Below are 20,000 nucleotides of genomic sequence, written 5' to 3'. Positions count from 1 at the left end.
GCTATACAGGTGGTGGTTTTCAACCAGTGGTCGATGGAGAGTTGGTTAGTGGACCCTTCTTAAATAAGGACATCTGTATTACTTCATTTACAAGAAGTCTACACAATTAGAGAATGTAGAAGAATTATTGTTATGTTGATGGAATTGCATGCATTACAGCATGGAATTGTGGAGAAAATCTTATTAAATATTCTTTAGTTTTGGGGTCTGAGAGGCTAAATGTCATCAGATGGTGGTCCGTGGCTCAAATGGGTCTGAAGGTCATTACACACTGGCGAATTAGCGACGCGATGCGAATAAGCGATCTGAAAATGCGAAATATTGCATGTTGCAGTTCGCCTGCGAATCTCTGCAAAATACGACACCAGAGCGAACAAATAAAAGCGAAAACGGTCGCATTTTCGCACATTCGCCACTGATGTGGAAGCTTGCATGGACTTCAATTGTTTTTTTTTAAATGCGAATTATTCGCACAAATATATCGCTTCGCTAATTCGCCAGTGTGTAATGACCTTTAGAGGCTAAATGCCATAAATGGTGGTCTGTGGCTCAAATGGGTCTGGGAGGCTAAATGCCATTAAATGGTGGTCTGTGGCTCAGATGGGTCTGGGAGGCTAAATGCCATTAAATGGTGGTCTGTGGTTCAAATGGGTCTGGGAGGCTAAATGTCATTAACCCATTTAGGCCTGACGTCGAAAAAAAGAAATCTTCTAAATCATGACATTGACAACTTTCTGAAAGATTTGAGGCACATTTTAAAGATTTTTCAAAAATAGCAGACCTACAAGCTCGTAAATGTCATCAAATGGTGGTCCGTGGCTCAAATGGGTCTGAGAGGCTAAATGTCATCAAACGATCGTTCCGTGGCTCAAATGGGTCTGAGAGGCTAAATGTCATCAAATGGTGGTCCGTGGCTCAAATGAGTCTGAGAGTGTCATCACATGGTGGTCCGTGGCTCAGATGGGTCTGAGAGGCTAAATGTCATCAAACGGTGGTCCGTGGCTCAGATGTGTCTGAGAGGCTAAATGTCATCAAATGGTGGTCCGTGGCTCAAATGAGTCTGAGAGGCTAAATGTCATCAAATGGTGGTCCGTGGCTCAAATGGGTCTGAGAGGCTAAATGTCATTAAATGGTGGTCCGTGGCTCAGATGGGTCTGAGAGGCTAAATGTCATTAAATGGTGGTCCGTGGCTCAAATGCCCAATACATAAACAACGGACCTTGATGTGAAAAGTGGAGCAGTGTTCTAAATAAAAGCCAGAGACAGAGAAAGCTGTGATGTGAACAGCAGAACAGTCAATTCAATTCAATTCAACAGTCACAGGGCTCTATACTCATGCATTCTCTGTTCTAGTCAGTGAGAGAACAATAGCTCCAAATTAAACTCTGACCCCATCTACGACCCCCTGGCTAGTTTGACACTATCATATCACTTCCATCAACCCCGCCCCAACTCCCCCACCCCCACAACACACACACACACACACACACACACACACACACCCCCCCACCCCCCACTATCACGCACTTCTTTAGCATTTCCTCTGAATGACTCCCATGATTGTCCATCTGTTGTAGCCTGCCCTTCTTCCTTTATGACTCAGTGACACACACGCGATCGCGCTCTCACGCGTGCACGGCTTCACGCGTGCACGGCTGCACGCACACACACACACACACACACAGTCACACACACACACACACACACACACACACACACACACACACACACACACACAGGCGCGTGCACTTTCACACACACACAGTCACCTGGGCAAGGTAGCGTACAGGAAGTTAGCTACGGTGTTGGGCGTCACTGTGAAGCTCAGCTAACTGTACGACAAACAACATGTAGGAGATTCATTCAGTCAGACTCTGTCACTCACAGCACACTAGAACCAACCAGAGCCATCTAACAGAAGAGTTACGTCACTCACAGCACACTAGAACCAACCAGAGCCATCTAACAGAAGAGTTACGTCACTCACAGCACACTAGAACCAACCAGAGCCATCTAACAGAAGAGTTACGTCACTCACAGCACACTAGAACCAACCAGAGCCATCTAACAGAAGAGTTACGTCACTCACAGCACACTAGAACCAACCAGAGCCATCTAACCGAAGAGTTACGTCACTCACAGCACACTAGAACCAACCAGAGCCATCTAACAGAAGAGTTACGTCACTCACAGCACACTAGAACCAACCAGAGCCATCTAACAGAAGAGTTACGTCACTCACAGCACACTAGAACCAACCAGAGCCATCTAACAGAAGAGTTACGTCACTCACAGCACACTAGAACCAACCAGAGCCATCTAACAGAAGAGTTACGTCACTCACAGCACACTAGAACCAACCAGAGCCATCTAACAGAAGAGTTACGTCACTCACAGCACACTAGAACCAACCAGAGCCATCTAACAGAAGAGTTACGTCACTCACAGCACACTAGAACCAACCAGAGCCATCTAACAGAAGAGTTAAGTCACTCACAGCACACTAGAACCAACCAGAGCCATCTAACAGAAGAGTTACGTCACTCACAGCACACTAGAACCAACCAGAGCCATCTAATAGAAGAGTTAGGACTCGAGCGCTGTTCATGCAGCCTGGATGGAGAGGGACAAGCTGGAGTTGGAAATACATTGTTTTCAACGAGGGGCGGCGCAAATATCAGCTATTTTAGGCATGTGTGCAACATGACAACTGTTTTTGTAAAGTAACAACTAAAATCTCTTTAATGTTTATGTTGTACTATTACTACAAAACAACCTAAAATAAAGGGATTTAAGATCATTAAAGCTGGCCTGGGTCCAATGCATTTCTGCTTACTTCCGGTCCAGGACTTGTCCCAGTTGGTTGTCCCCATTCTCAATAGAAGTCTATGTAAGTGAACGCAGTTTGCGTAACTCTTGTCTATATCTAGGGCTCTGGAACCAACAATTTACAATTTACAATTTAGGCATTTAGCAGACTTACATTAAGCAAGAACAAAAAAGCATGGGAATACATCACATAAAAACATTTATCATGAAACATGCGTAAGCTAAGAAAGTAACAGTGGAATATCTATATAATGAAACTATACATATAAACTATACATATATACTACTATGCTATACATATGTACTATAATGTGCTATGACTACATACAATGCAATTATAGTGCTGTCTACATAACATGCTATAAGTCTGTATCAAATGCTATCTAAGTCTACAGAAATGCTATCTAAGGGGGTGGGGTAAGTGCTATGGGCCATGATGGAGTCTGAAAAGGTGGGTTTTCAGGCTACGGCGGAAGATTGGGAGTGACATACTGTAGTTTATTACCAACAGTTTCTCTCTGGAAATAAACGAATGAACCGCGTCGGTCAGAAAGCAGCGTTACAGCCTCGTCTCCTACAACCAGTGGTTCCCAAAGTGGGGTCCGGGGACCCCCAGGGGTCTTTGAGGGAGTTCCAGGGGGTCCCCAGCTAAATGATAGTTAGGAACCAAATGGACCCTTATGGGTCTGTAACTCAAAGCGTACAAATGGAACCAAATGGGGTCCCAGAGATAGAAATGCCATTACATGGGGGGGCCGTAGCATAATACAGGTCAAACCTGGAGGTCCTCACAGATCTTCTCTTGTGGGGGTCCCTGGCATATCTTTTCAAATGGGGGTATCATTGTGGGGGTCCTTGACATGAAACCATGCAGTGTCCTACACTCATTCATCCCCGTGTGAAAAAAACCCAGAAACCACTTCAGTAGAATACCTAGCAGACCAGAACCAACACTCTCTCTCTCATATATATAGACCTACATAGTATACACACACGCTAGAGTGTCTCTCACATCATAGCCACATTCTATGTAGACACATACTCACTCACAGAATACTGTAGCCTACATTGTATCGATAATCTATCCACTGTCTGACACAGTGTCTCTACAGTATATGGCAGAGCCAGGGAGACACTGTACTGTCTGGCGCACACAGGCTACATGTGTGGAATGAATGCTACATAGTATCCATGTACTAGGTGGAATGATACATAGTATCCATGATGTACTAGGTGGAATGATACATAGTATCCATGATGTACTAGGTGGAATGATACATAGTATCCATGATGTACTAGGTGAAATGATACATAGTATCCATGATGTACTAGGTGGAATGATACATAGTATCCATGATGTACTAGGACTAGGTGGAATGATATATAGTATCCAGATAGGTGGATACACAGTGATCATATCGGCAGCAGACCTGTCTTGGTTGGATCACAGACAGACAGACAGACAGACAGACAGACAGACAGACAGCTGCCATTATTATTAGATTGATTTGATCAAGTCAAATGTATGTAACGCCAGTCAGTCAGTCAGACACACAACCTCAAATGCTTACACTATCCACTAATACAATACAGCCGATAATATTTAGACTCTCGTATAAATGTAATCATTTATTTATCGATTCTGCCATAATAAATACACCTGGACGAGAGTCTAAATCTAAACACACAGATAGATATCTGATCACATCTGGCTGCTTTTCGGCGCGACATTCATTCCGCCTAAAACACCATGAATGAGTCCAACAAACAGCGTTGAGAGAAAGACTTACCGACGGTGGCGAGGAGCAGCAGCAGTGTGTTGGTGTTCAGGATGTGATCCATGTTGATGTTTAGCTTCATTACATCCAAGAGAAAACACTCTTTATTCTGTAGAATAAACCCAATCCTCCCTGAGAGCAAACCCTCTCCGTCTGCTCCACCGGCAGCACCCCGTTTTTATGATAGAGAGAGGTGTGTGTAGAGTCACTGAAGTCCTCTCTCTCTCTTTCTCTCACAGTCAGTCTCCGTGGTGTGTTGTGTGTGTGTCGGACAATCTTTTCCACACACACACACGGTGTCCCCCCTTCAGTCCGTGCGTGGCGTGCACCCGGCCGGCGACCCGGCGTTAATCGACGTGTGTGTAGCCTATGTGGCGTGCACGTGTGTGCGTGTAGTAGTCTACTTCGGGTACGTGGTTCTTCTGTGAATAAAATGAACCGAGGAGGCTTAGATCTGGTGTGAGCCTCGGTCCGTTTACACTGAGAGAGAGTGGTGGAAAGCCACTGAGAGAGAGAGAGAGAGAGAGAGAGAGAGACTGAGAGAGAGACACTGAGAGAGAGAGAGAGAGGGAGAGAGGAATGCCAGCCTGCTGCCTGCCCGGAAGTTAGTTTAAGGTTTGGAGAAGGTGTGTGTGTGTGTGTGTGTGTGTGTGTGTGTGTGTGTGTGTGTGTGTGTGTGTGTGTGTGTGTGGGGTGTTCCCCTTCAAGCAGGGAGTGGATTCTCTACCCCCCCCCCCCCCCCCATGGGCGGAATTAGAGCCCTTAATTGATTGTCAAATAACGTAAGAAAGAAAAGGGGCAAACATTTTGAAAATGGCTGATCCACAGAAGTTCAAAATGCAACGTGAGGTTCCAGGTCCCAGTTCAAATACGATGTGGGGGGGTCACCACTGTTGTAGAGTGTGTGTGTGTGTGTGTGTGTGTGTGTGTGTGTGTGTGTGTGTGTGTGTGTGTGTGTGTGTGTGTGTGTGTGTGTGTGTGTGTGTGTGTGTGTTCCATTTACACAGCCCCGCTGGGCAGGGTTCAAAGTTCACTCGAAAGTCAGTCTCCAAGAATTTGAGGTGGCGGGCCGAGTCAAGATCTAAGGTTGGCGTATTTACGGACGGCCAGTTAGAACAACACACACATTTAGGACCTCATTTATCAACGCCAAATTTGGGTGTACACCGCGTTGATAAATGTGGGCCATTCTCCATATTCAGACCGCAGCCATCTTGCCAGCAAGGTGACACTTCCCATAGACAGCCCATTCACCCAAACAGAAAGGTCCTCTCTAATTATATTAAACAACGTCGAACTCACCAACATTGCAGCTGTAGGGAAAGCTTGAATTATCCTCTTTCTATCTGCAAAGTGTTTGTTTCATAAAAATCCACCGTAGACATTTTATGAGCTACTTCCTGTCAAGAAATTCCTTGCAGATGATTAAGTTTGGAAGCACTCGTTGTCATTAAAGCAACGTCCTGCTGCCTCCTGCATTATGTGCACATTCTAAACAGGTGGCACACATGGGCCGTTGGGAGTTATTCACCCGAAATGTGACCTATAGTGACCCTAACTCGTCCCTGGTCAGTCAGTCAGTTTCATATATGGGCAACTATGGTGGCCCGGGGGCCACATGCGGCCCCCATGCAGCCCAGGGGCCACATGCAGCCCCCATGCAGCCCAGGGGCCACATGCAGCCCCCATGCAGCCCGGGGCCCCCACCTTCACTTATAGTGTGGCCCTCAGGTTAATATCAGAATACTGATATATTATTGATTTCAGCTGTTACAATTCCAAACATGCAAACATCAGTCTATATATAATAAATAGTCTATATTATGTAACTTAATGACTAGTATAGTCTCATAATATAGATATTCCACTGTTACTTTCTTAGCTTACGCATGTTTCATGATAAATGCTTTTATGTGATGTATTCCCATGCTTTTGTTCTTGCTTAATGTAAGTCGCTCTGGATTAAGAGCGTCTGCTAAATGCCTAAATTGTAAAATTGTAAATTGTAGTATTATTTTGTTATTGTCTTTTTTATGTCCAATGTATTTGTATTTAGTTCATAAAGTTAACATAACTATAACTACATGCATTTGAAATTAAAATGAATGTTACTTTTCAAGATTTCAATTAAAAAATATACCGGTAGTAAAAAATTATAATAATTCAGGATTTCAAATCAAATATAGTATGCAATATGTGGCTCTCTGGAGTGAGTGTGGAACTATAGTGGCCCTCTCTGTTGCCCAGCCTCTCTCCCTCTCCCCCTCTCTCTCTCTCTCGTCCAGAAGGGGGAGGAGTCAGAAGGACTGAAGAATGATTGGCAGAAGCCAGAAGGTCAGGGTTTGTGACCCTTGTGACTCCACAGGCCTTGAGTTGCCACACACACACACACACACACACACACACACACACACACACACACACACACACACACACACACACACAGTCACACACACACACACACACACACACACACACACACACACACACACACACACACACACACACACACACACACACACACACACACACACACACACACACACACACACACACACACACACACACACACACACACACACACACAGACAGCATGACCTTCCGCTACAACTGTCCAGTTCACAAAACAAATGACTAGCGCCCCACCTTGTGGTCAGTATGGGTACTGCTGCTCCAATGGACCAATCCTAATCCTGGGCTATGCTGGTCACTGCTTTAGTCTTTGAGGGAGATCCAGGGGGTCCCCTCCCCAGGCCCAGCTAAATGATAATTATGAACCAATTTGGTTCCTATTATCATTCCATTCCAATTATCATTCCATTTGTACACTCTCATAGTTAAATCAATTGATTTTACAATATAAATTGGGGGTCCCAGAGATAGAAATGCCATTAAATGGGGGTCCGTAGACTAATGCATGTCAAACTGAGGGGGTCCTTGACATTAAACAGTTTGAGATAATAATCACTGCTAGAGCCATAATAATCCTCTCTTCTGGGGGGTCCTTGGCATGTGTCTTCAAATGGGGGTCCGCGGGTTTGGGAACCCTGGTTTAGCCCACTATACTAAGTCACTTTATCATAAGTCAGGGGTCCACTTGGTTACGGTGAGCTTTAATGCGTGTTTCATTCTGTCCTTTGAATTGACGATATTTGTGATATGTTGGTAATCAAAGACCTTCTATGTTTATATTTAGCATTTTCCAATAAAGATTATATATTTAAAAAATGAGTCTCCAAATGTACCAAATGATCACTCAAATTTGTACCTCTTTTAAAAGAAAAGAGAGGAAGGTATTTAGACTTGAGAATGTGTCAATGTTTCTTGAAGATAGATTGGATCTTATGCGAGTTGGCAGAATAAGTGGTGACACAGGTAACAGAGAATTTCTTCTCTTTTTTTGTTTGTTGCTTTTGTTTGTAATAGTTCAACTGGGGTGGCAGTGGCTCAGGGATAGAATGACCAGATGGCAACCGCAAGGTTTCCAGTTCAAACCCTGCTCCCCCAGAGTTAGTGTTGAAGTGTCCTTGAGAAAGACTAATTGCTCCCAATGTGCAGGTTGGTGCCTTGCATGGTTTCCTCCGGCATCGGTGTGTGAATCTGTGAATGTAATTTTCAATCTATGTAAAGCGCCCTGGATAAAGGTGCTATATAAATGCACCATGTTCAGAGCGGGGTTTGTTTAGGGCCAATGTAAAGGCCTTCTCCACACACTACACATCATAACCTCTTTGGGTACATTTAGATTTAATCTCTGAAGCTTTATTAATATATTCATCAGTCGAGGAACAGACTCTTCTTATAGTCTATGAATCTATCTTATTGGCCTGGATGGTTAGCTCAGCCTTCTGGGCACCTGGATGGTTAGCTCAGCCTTCTGGGCACCTGGATGGTTAGCTCAGCCTTCTAGGCACCTGGATGGTTAGCTCAGCCTTCTGGGCACCTGGATGGTTAGCTCAGCCTTCTGGGCACCTGGATGGTTAGCTCAGCCTTCTGGGCACCTGGATGGTTAGCTCAGCCTTCTAGGCACCTGGATGGTTAGCTCAGCCTTCTGGGCACCTGGATGGTTAGCTCAGCCTTCTGGGCACCTGGATGGTTAGCTCAGCCTTCTGGGCACCTGGATGGTTAGCTCAGCCTTCTAGGCACCTGGATGGTTAGCTCAGCCTTCTGGGCACCTGGATGGTTAGCTCAGCCTTCTGGGCACCTGGATGGTTAGCTCAGCCTTCTGGGCACCTGGATGGTTAGCTCAGCCTTCTAGGCACCTGGATGGTTAGCTCAGCCATCTGGGCACCTGGATGGTTAGCTCAGCCATCTGGGCACCTGGATGGTTAGCTCAACCATCTGGGCACCTGGATGGTTAGCTCAGCCTTCTAGGCACCTGGATGGTTAGCTCAGCCATCTGGGCACCTGGATGGTTAGCTCAGCCATCTGGGCACCTGGATGGTTAGCTCAACCATCTGGGCACCTGGATGGTTAGCTCAGCCTTCTAGGCACCTGGATGGTTAGCTCAACCATCTGGGCACCTGGATGGTTAGCTCAGCCTTCTGGGCACCTGGATGGTTAGCTCAGCCTTCTGGGCACCTGGATGGTTAGCTCAGCCTTCTGGGCACCTGGATGGTTAGCTCAGCCTTCTGGGCACCTGGATGGTTAGCTCAGCCTTCTGGGCACCTGGATGGTTAGCTCAGCCTTCTGGGCACCTGGATGGTTAGCTCAGCCTTCTGGGCACCTGGATGGTTAGCTCAGCCTTCTGGGCACCTGGATGGTTAGCTCAGCCTTCTGGGCACCTGGATGGTTAGCTCAGCCATCTGGTCACCTGGATGGTTAGCTCAGCCATCTGGTCACCTGGATGGTTAGCTCAGCCATCTGGTCACCTGGATGGTTAGCTCAGCCTTCTGGGCACCTGGATGGTTAGCTCAGCCATCTGGGCACCTGGATGGTTAGCTCAGCCATCTGGGCACCTGGATGGTTAGCTCAGCCTTCTGGGCACCTGGGCTGCTGAGCCAGCCTGATGGTGTACCGCAGGTTCAACTCCCGATCCTGATGACCTTTCCTCGGTATATTCTCCCCATTTCCTGTCTTCTTTATTGGCCTAAAAGTTTGTCTATATACACACATTCATGAATCCACTTGCTGACCGCCTGTCACTATTTTTTTTATAGGGGTTTCTATAAAAGTATGTGACATGTCAAACTAGGGGGTTTTCATGATTCTGAATCCATTCCAAGCATGTGTGTAACACCCAGGTCTCGAACTCTGATCACCCACATGAAAGTCCAACATCTTAACCACTAGACCAAAGGGATATACCTGCAGATGAGGGAAATATGAAACTTCTGAGGCTATCAGGCTGAGCAGTGTTGTTTTTGGCAGCAGTTTTAGTTTTAGTCATATAGTCTGTGTCATGCGATTTTAGTCGACTAAATCAACTGTAGATTTAGTCGACTAAAATGTATTTTGGCGGGCCTTGATGCCGTCGTAATGACTGGTTTTACACTTGCTGAAAATAGCCGATCTACAAGCTCACAACGTGTCGCAGCGCATTGTGCGCTTGTAGATCTGTTATTTTCAGCATTCAACCAATTATTGTAAATTGACTTATACTAGCTGGATCTCTTGTCCACTAGTCCCTTCCTAACATTTTAGTCTAGTTGTTAATTTGTTGGCGAAATTGTCAATATATTTAGTCTTAGTTTTAGTCATCATGGCTTAGTTTTCATTTAGTTTCCATTTAGTTTTGTGAATGTAAGTTTTCCTCAGTGAAAAAAGTTTTAGTCGACAAAAAAAATAACACGGAGGCAGAGGCTCTGATCCACTCTGCTATACTCACCCCCATTTGACCTCCTCCCACGGGGAGACACCATCCGGTTCACCAATGTAACATGCGGGATTCAATATAATACACCTATATAGGTATACAATATAAATTGGGGGTCCCAGAGATAGAAATGAGTCTCCAAATGTACCAAATGATCACTCAAATTTGCACTTCTTTTAAAAGAAAAGAGAGGAAGGTATTTAGACTTGAGAATGTGCCAATGTTTCTTGAAGATATAGATTGGATCTTATGCGAGTTGACAGAATAAGTGGTGACACATGTAACAGAGAATTTCTTCTCTTTTTTTGTTTGCTGTTGTTTGTAATAGTTCAACTGGGGTGGCAGTGGCTCATGGATAGAATGACCAGATGGCAACCCCAGAGTTAGTGTTGAAGTGTCCTTGAGAAAGACTAATTGCTCCCAATGTGCCCATAGCACTTATCCTACCCCCTTAGATATGATTGTGAAAACAGTTAAATACCAACAATCAGTTATGCCTGATTTACACTAAGTTCCATGCACGGCGCACGTACCATAAATGGCCACTAGGGGGAGCCATGGTATAGAGTGACACAGTGGAACAGCTATGCTGCGATCTCATCATACTCAATGTCACATACACACACGCACACGCACACACACACACACACACACACACACACACACACACACACACACACACACACACACACACACACACACACACACACACACACACACACACACACACACACACACACACACACACACACACACACACACACGTACTGTCAAACGTTTGGGAAGGCCTTCAAAACTAATTCATATTATTATTCATAACTAAAGTGATGTTAAAAACACTATATTTGACCCACGATATTTGATACGTGATGTAAGATATAGCCTATATGGTTCCCAAACGTTTTCATGTCAAGGACCCCCAAATTCACACTAATTCTAGCCCACGGACCCCCGTTTGAAAAGATATGCCAGGGACCCCCATAAGAGAAGATTTTTACGTCTCTAGCAGTGATTCTCAACCAGTTGAATTTCAAGGACCCCCAGTTTGACCTGCATTAGTCTACGGACCCCCATTTAATGGCATTTCTACCTCTGGGACCCCCAATTTATATTGTAAAATCAATGCTAATTTAACTCTGAGAGTGTACGAATGGTTCCATTCGTGTGTACGAATGGTTCCATTCGTACAGTATGGGTCTGAGTTACAGACCCATAAGGGTCCATTTGGTTCCAAACTATCATTTAGCTGGGGACCCCCTGGATCACCCTCAAGGACCCCTTTCCACTTTGGGCACTTAGACAACTGAATGAGAACAGTTGTCACAATGTTTACAGACATTTAGAAGATATAAAAACAGGTCTGTGTTCTCTTTTTTCATTTTAGGTTTTAAAGGTTATAAACATGACATTTTCTTGTTTTCTCACTTTTATTTTGAAGAGAAAAATAAATATGGTACAGTTTAGAATTTTGAATAGCACCTTCTCTGGTTTACTGAGGTATTTAACGTGTAATGTGGTAAAAGTATAATAAAGGATATAGGCCTATGCTGCTAACTATACAGCTGAAATGAATACACATAGGATATAGAATATAGAGAAAATAAATAAATACAGGATGATGAACAAAGATAATACAAATGCAGTAGAAGGATGACTGAAATAGCAGTACAATATTATGTGGTGGACTACGGTAATGGACTATGGTAAAACTGAGCTAGACAAAAATAACAATGGTCTATCAAAATTCTATGTTATAAGACACATTCGATCTAAATAAGGTCAGGTATAATTGCAGCCGTTGTACTCACATAGGCCCATTTTCCTCAGTCTGAGCAGCTGATGGTTTAAGCTGGGTATTTTATAGCAGCATCAGTATCAGAGAAACGAAAACGAAACTTTTAACATCTGAACACAAGGGGGCATTAGAAGAGCTCACTTAACGGTGTACATCCCCCCATAATTTTTTTTTAACAAAAGTACAAAAATACGATAAAAACACAGTTGAATATTAATTCAACTTACTTGGGACTGATATATGGGACTGAATGGGAGGGAATTGGGGTTACTGTTACTATGTGACTGAATGGGAGTGAATGCAAGTGAATGGGAGTGAATGGGGGGTACTGTTACTATGGGACTGTCACTCCCATTCATCCCATTCATTCCCATTCAGAGTGAAAGGGAGTGAATGGGACTGAATGGGAGTGAATGCGACTGAATAGGAGTGAATGGGACTGAATGGGAGTGAGTGGGAGTGAATGGGAGGTACGTACTGTTACTATCAGACTGTCACTCCCATTCATCCTATTCACTCCCATTCAGTCCTATAGTATCAGTCCCATAGTAACGGTACCTCCCATTCACTCCCATTCACTCCCATTCAGTCCCATAGTAACAGTACCTCCCATTCACTCCCATTCAGTCCCATTCACTCCCATCCAGTCTCATCCAGTACCATTCAGTCCCATTCACTCCCATCCAGTCCCATTCACTTCCATTCACTCCCATTCACTCCCATAGTAACAGTACCTCCCATTCACTCCCATAGTATTAGCATAGTAACAGTACCTCCCATTCACTTCCATACAGTCCCATTCACTCCCATTCACTCCCATTTTGTCCAATTCACTCCCATTCACTCCCATCCAGTCCCATTCACTTCCATTCACTCCCATTCACTCCCATTCACTCCCATAGTAACAGTACCTCCCATTCACTCCCATAGTATTAGTACCATAGTAACAGTACCTCCCATTCACTTCCATACAGTCCCATTCACTCCCATTCACTCCCATTTTGTCCAATTCAGTCCCATTCACTTCCATTCAGTCCCATTCTCCCATTCACTCCAAATTCACTCCCATTCACTACAAATTCACTCCCATTCACTACAAATTCACTCCCATTCAACCCCCTTCAGTGTCAAATGTCTTTGTGCTCTGATATTATTTTAAACACTCTGTGGCTGATGGTGGTCTATTAAAAATAATTGGAATAAAAACATTTTGCCTAAGTCACTTACTGCAGACGTAATTTGGCCTAAATAAGGTTTATAATTGCCTAAGTTAAAATGGCATGTTCAGATATTGGCCTAAGTAATTTTATCCTTACATGTTACATGATTGACATACACCTTTATTTGTATGTCAATAGTCATATGTTTTCATATTTTTTGGAATTTAAATTATTAAGAAATATAATATATTCTACATTTGGCACAGTTTTTTGTGTTTCCTGAAAACCTTGAAAAAATGACTTAGGCAATTAGTTTAATAAGGTGACGATATGCTAGTACCCGGAACCTGGTGTTGCCATGTCCGCTTCTTATAAGCAATTTTGGTTTGTTTTTCTTTCAAATTGCTTATTTGTTCATTTTATTTGTATTCAATTGCTTCCTAATTGTTTAAACCAGGGTTACACACGTGTGGAAAAGTGTGCGGATCAGCTATTGGTCTTAACCGCCACATGTGGGCGCATGAGCGCACCAGGCGCTGAAAACCCCCCCTTACCCCCGGGAGATATGAAGTCATCATCGACTACGATGGACTGCCATAAGCAAGCAAGTAAGTGTGTGTGTGTGTGTGTGTGTGTGTGTGTGTGTGTGTGTGTGTGTGTGTGTGTGTGTGTGTGTGTGTGTGTGTGTGTGTGTGTGTGTGTGTGTGTGTGTGTGTGTGTGTGTGTGTGTGTGTGTGCGTGCGTGCGTGCGAAAATAGTAGATCTACAAGCCCACGACGCATTGTGAGCTTATAGATCTGCTATTTTCAAATAGCCTATAGATCAGCGCTCGCTTTTTGGGGCTTGTTTTCACACAATCTGGCAACACTGCCCCTCCTGTCAACAGCAGTGTTGCCATGTCGGCTTATTATAAGTGACTCTAGGCTTGTTTTTTCGGACAGTACAGAATGCTTAATGTACGCTGTGGGGCGAGATATCCACGCTTTTCGAAAAGTGAAGACGGCTCGCCCCAAGCCGTGGATATCCAAAATAGATCTGCTTGTAGAGCTGCTATTTTTAAATATGAACATTAGATTTGATTTACATTGCAAAAATCTTGTGGAGTGGCTTTAATTATTTTGAGCATTGTTTTCGCTTGCTTGTTTCCGTCACGCAATCTGGCAACCCGCTGGTCAACAGCAGCATTCACATCAAAGCAGCAACAAGAAGAAGAAAAGAACACAACAGAGCACCCTAAAAACACCAGCCCTGTTTCAGGTAAAAACACTGAATAAACACAACTCTGGTGTCACATTATGCACTATTATTACATCTATTATTATTACATTCATTTGTTTCATCTAGATAATGCAGTAAATGTAGCCTCAGTCTGAACCTAACCTCCGTTCTGTATCCGCACTGACGGCTAACATTCTGTGCTTCAACACGTACGTTATCATAATCGTCCTAATTATAACTAATAATCATCTATTATTGCTATTATCGTTGTTAATTTGACCAATAACACCGTTGGCATTTTATAAAAGGCTGGATTGGAGTCGCATTAACACAGAACTATATGAATAATATTAAAAGATCAATGTTTGTTGTTGTTGTTTAGATTCTGATCTCTCTATGCTAACGACGTGGTTATATCAGTGGTTTAAAGCCCTTTTCATTTTAACGTCCAGCATTGATTTATTCTGCATTTGAGCCACGGACCACCATTAAATGGTGGTCCGTGGCTCAAATGCAGAAAAAATAAATGGCTCAAATGGGTCCGTGGCTCAGACCCATCTGAGCCACGGAACACCATTTGATGACATTTAGCCTCTCAGACCCATTTGAGCCACGGACCACCATTTGATGACATTTAGCCTCTCAGACCCATCTGAGCCACGGACCACCATGTGATGACATTTAGCCTCTCAGACCCATTTGAGCCACGGACCACCATTTGATGCCATTTAGCCTCTCAGACCCAAAGCAAAAAAATATTGTGTTGTTGTTGGATAAGATTTTGTCCAACAATTCCATGCTGTATTGATGTTGGTACCATTAGCATTAGGAGAGATATTAACAGGCAAACGTTGATCTATAAAAGGGTCTACGACGTGGTTACCAACCTACAGTACCAGCACTCCATCATTTATCTGGGGACCACCTGGAGGCTGGAACCCCCTCAAAGACGTGTGTGTGTGCGCGTGTGCATGTGACGTAAACAAGTCTATCTGGTTTTAAGCTCAGTACAGTTCACCTGCACATTCCTTAGAACTGGACTCATTCTACAAACTGTTAATACAAATAACAATCGATCAAGTCAGTCAGTCAGTAGGTCAGTCAGCTGTCTGTCAGTCAGTCAGTCAGTAGGTCAGTCAGCTGTCTGTCAGTCAGTCAGTCAGTCAGTCAGTCAGTCAGCTGTCTGTCAGTCAATCAGTCAGTTCACACTCGGATGGTATTGTATTTAATGTATTGTATTCGGGCGGCTGTGGCTCAGGAGCGAGGTAGAGCAGGTCGTCCAATGATCCGTGGGGTCGGCGGTTAGAATCCCGGCTCCTCCTCCTCCTTTTCAAATGACCTTGGGCAAGACACTGAACCCCACGTTGCCTCCAGTGAGTGCGTCGGTGTGAGCTCGCCACCGTCTGTGTGTGAATGTGGGAAGTGAATGGACCAATGTATGAATGAATGGACCGTTTTAAAGCGCTTTGAGCACTTGGAAAAGCACTATAAAAAATGCAATTCATTGTATTGTTGGTAGCTGGTGGAGTTGTTGACGGGGAGACATTAGGAAGTCGCGCAGGGTTTCGGGGTGGACAATGTGGTGCTGAATATCGTGATGAATAATAATAAGGTCGTCAGTTGGTAGAGGTTAGTCCTGTTTGTGGACCTTGTGGGATCTGTACCTTTCCTTGGGTGCTAGCAGGGGGGAGGGAGTTAGCTTGATCCCAGTGTTGGCTATAGATTGTAAAAACGTGTACGTCACCAAGAGGGGGGCAGCGTCTGAAAGGCTAGCGGCGCCATTTGTGTGGGATTTAAACTCTAGAACCAGTGGCGTATCCAGGAATGTACGTTTTGGGCAGGCAAGATGTGTTAATTGTCTTCCCCCTGCGCACAATCGTAGCACTAAAGGTTTTCAAAGAGATATACCTGCCAGACGAGTAGGATACAAAGGCTGAAAGGCATGCATTTATACATTCCAATGGGTGGTTGAGTGTCGCGCTCTACCAATCAGCTGTCCACTAATAGTTCTCATGTCTTGTTTTTGTCCTCTCTTTTTTTCTCATTGTATGGATTTTGGCCAACAGGCCAGAAATGGATTTGGACAGGCGGACGCCTGCCCTCGCCTTATTGTACATACGCCTCTGACTCTAGCCCACATGCAGAATAGAGTGAGACGGTGGTCTGTTTTGGTAAACACTGAGCTCGTTCCAGTGAGCCAAAACGTCGGGCTCGCCTCGACATACCTTACAAGGACTACAGGGCGCCGTTGTGAGACGTCGGTTTACGCGTCGTTTGTTGAACTCCCTCTGGTGTGAAAAGAAATCACACCCGTGTGAACTGAGAGGTGCAACTCCATGTGGGGGGGGGTCCCCGGTGGGTCCCCCGGAACGTCCAGGCCCACAGGAACGTGCCCAGGGTGCCAGTCCGTTTCTGCTGAGCCGTCCTGCGTACGAAACGGTCGAGAAATGACGGAGTTACTGTGTGGGGGGATTAGCATTTAGCAGACACCTCTCTCTCTCTGTCTCTCTCTGTCTCTCTCTTGCTGTAATTAGCAGGCAACAGTGCAACACTATCTCTCTCTGTTTCTAGCACAACAGTGCCACTTTTGCCCCTACTGGTCTGGTACTCTAAACATAGGGACATAGGTGGGGACATAGGTTGTGACATAGGGACATTGCTGTTTCTTGGAGTGGTTGCACCACTCAAAAAGAACGAAGTCGCTCACTGTGTAAACAAACCAGACAATCCCAGAAGTATGGTGGCCGCTACCACCACGTGACACATTATGTTGACGTCCCCTTAAGGAGATTTTGGTACGCTCTATAGATTCCTCCTTATTCCAAATACCTGTAGTATGCGGTGCCAAGGTGGCTCATGGGTAAAGTGGCCGAATCAGTTTGATCCCTAGTGGGGATCAAGTGTCCTTGAGCAAGACTCTGAACCCCTAATTGCTCCCGATGTGCAGGTTGGTGCCTTGCATGGTTTCCTCCACCAACGTCGTTGAAGTGGGACTCGTAAAATGTCCCTGGGACTCATTTCTAAAAGACCATCCCTGCATCCCGGGACTCATTACATTGAAAACCTATTTACATCAGTGACAGTCTGTGTAAAGGTGTGTGTGAATGGGTGAATGTAATGCACAGTCTATGTAAAGAGGTGTGTGAATGTGTGTGTGAATGGGTGAATGTAATGCACAGTCTATGTAAAGGTGTGTGAATGTGTGTGTGTGAATGGGTGAATGTAATGCACAGTCTATGTAAAGGTGTGTGAATGTGTGTGTGTGAATGGGTGAATGTAATGCACAGTCTATGTAAAGGTGTGTGAATGTGTGTGTGAATGGGTGAATGTAATGCACAGTCTATGTAAAGGTGTGTCAATGTGGGTGAATGTAATGCACAGTCTATGTAAAGGTGGGTGAATGTAATACACAATCTATGTAAAGTTCATGTGTGTGTGAATTAAATGCACAATTGGATAAAGGCGCTGCTATATAAATGCACCATTTACCATTTAGCAGCAGGTTTGCTTCATTCACAACGCGCTGTGGGGCAAATCGGCGTGAAAGCAGAAGTCATTTCCACTCCTCTGTGAGTGGCGTTGGTCGATATAGTATACATTTGGTCCTAGCTCTGCCTGTCATCAGGGAAGGGACTCAGATTATCCCATCCTGGACGGGAACCCCTTTTGGTGTTTTAAGGATTGTTATTCTTCAGCTGTTGAAAAATAGCAGATCTACAAGCTTGTAGAGCGGCACCGAGTGCCGCGCCACGAGCTTGTAGGTCTGCTATTTTTTGAAAAATCGTGAAAATGTGGCACACATCTTTGATTGTATGTTCTTTCAGAACAGGGGGGGGGGGGGGGGGGGGGGAATAACATACTTTCAGATGGGGGTCGGTGTCCAATTACATTTTTGGGGTCCTTGATATGAAATATTGAGCACCACTGATACAGAAAACATGAGGTATTTCAGAAAACTCTCAGGAATTAGAAGACATTTTTTTTAAATGTCAACGTCAGGCCTAAAATGTAAATGGCTTATACATTTGGTTCTAGCTCTGCCTGTTATCGAGGAAGGGACTCGTGAGAGGGAGTCAGATTATTTTACGAGAATCACCAGCCAGGGAGAGAAAATGGCATAAAGTCCATATAAGGAAAGAGTGGAGCTTCTTATAAATAGCTCTTATGTATGTATAGAGAGACGTGACTGGGAATAGAGACAGATTGTAGCGACAGGCTGCGACGCGTTGTACTAAACTTCTTGGTATTCTTCAGGTATCTGTCATATCTCTACTCTGTCCTGTGCACTTTATCATGACGAGGCCTCATAGGTTTGTGATCAAGTCAATACAAATGAGTTATGGATAATTTAGTTATGATGTCCTTATCCTAGGCTATTTTAGCATGTCATCTTGGACTGACTGTCCATTGTCCATGTGTATACAGTGAGTATGGTTTAAGTGCTTGTGGTTCACAGACAGCGTTGGGTTGGTCATGTGTTTCAGCCTTCCGTTATGTAAACACTATGAGATGGCACTGTTAACCTTGGAACTTAAGAATGTGAGTTATTGTCTCCACCAGGCCGAAGGCATGTGGGGAGAGTATGTTTTGCAATGTTTTGCACTCCGTCCGTCCGTTTGTGTGTCCGTCCGTCCGTCCGTCCGTCCGTCCGTGTGTCCGTGACAGGCTAATCTCGGCCACCGTTAACCCGGTCGATGCCAAATTTTGCACACACACTCCCTGGATGCCAACGATGAACCTCTGCCCCAAACTTTCCACAACGGCCTGTTATAGCGCCACCAAGAGGCCGCTTTGTGCAAAAACTTCACCGTTAACCCGGTCGATGCCAAATTTTGCACACACACTCCCTGGATGCCAACGATGAACCTCTGCCCCAAACTTTCCAGAACGGCCTGTTATAGCGCCACCAAGAGGCCGCTTTGTGCAAAACAAGTTTTTGCACAGTACACCTACAGATTTTGTCCAAACATCACGCAAATTGGTACACAGTCTCTCTAGAGCCATTCAACAAAACGGGTCTTTCAGATTTATCACACTCCATCCTGATTGGTTAAGATTGGCTTCCAAAGTTCACAGGAGTGCTCAGTTTCAAACAAAATGCTGCAAATCATGAACACATCGCGTGATTTCCGTGAAATTGTGCACCCACATTCCCACTAGGCCGAGGACGAAATGCCACATGAACAATTTCAACTCAGCCTCAAGGTGGCGCTATAACTGGCCGAAAAGTGTTTTTACCTCTAACTGCACGGATCTGTGGATAACCTGGTGGAGACCTGTGCCCGGAAGGGCACTTTTTCTAGTTTTAAATGTATCCTTGTCCCGGTGGGTGTGTCCCCCCCCCCCCCCCCTTCTCCATAAACAAAATTACACTTTTACAGTGATAGACACTCACAGTACACACA

At 44.7% G+C, this 20,000-nt stretch overlaps 2 protein-coding genes and 1 long non-coding RNA gene across 4 annotated transcripts in view; 2 read left to right on the top strand and 1 right to left on the bottom strand.

The window, feature by feature from the left end:
- Positions 1 to 4,865, bottom strand: part of ptgfrnb (prostaglandin F2 receptor inhibitor b) — a 79,286-nt gene extending 74,421 nt beyond the window's left edge. Inside the window, exon 1 of one of the 2 annotated variants that reach the window (XM_083759022.1) lies at positions 4,620 to 4,865. In XM_083759022.1, the coding sequence (XP_083615148.1) occupies positions 4,620 to 4,689 (70 nt within the window). In that variant the 5' untranslated portion in view covers positions 4,690 to 4,865. The remainder of the gene's footprint in view (positions 1 to 4,619) is intronic. The other variant, XM_083759023.1, reaches the window with a different exon arrangement.
- The window catches only part of LOC310854399, a 104,094-nt gene that overhangs the window by 60,419 nt on the left and 23,675 nt on the right, over positions 1 to 20,000 (top strand). The window lies entirely within an intron of this gene.
- arhgap1 (Rho GTPase activating protein 1) overlaps positions 14,541 to 20,000 on the top strand; it is a 21,489-nt gene continuing 16,029 nt past the window's right edge. The window contains exon 1 of the mRNA XM_083759024.1: positions 14,541 to 14,634. The gene's annotated coding sequence lies outside the window, so the exon portion shown is untranslated. The remainder of the gene's footprint in view (positions 14,635 to 20,000) is intronic.

This window comes from Protomyctophum parallelum (assembly GCF_964188405.1).
Source record: "Protomyctophum parallelum genome assembly, chromosome: 23".
Lineage (NCBI taxonomy): Eukaryota > Metazoa > Chordata > Actinopteri > Myctophiformes > Myctophidae > Protomyctophum > Protomyctophum parallelum.
The sequence above is the reverse complement of the archived record's forward strand: the minus strand, read 5'-3'. Positions and strand labels throughout refer to the sequence as shown.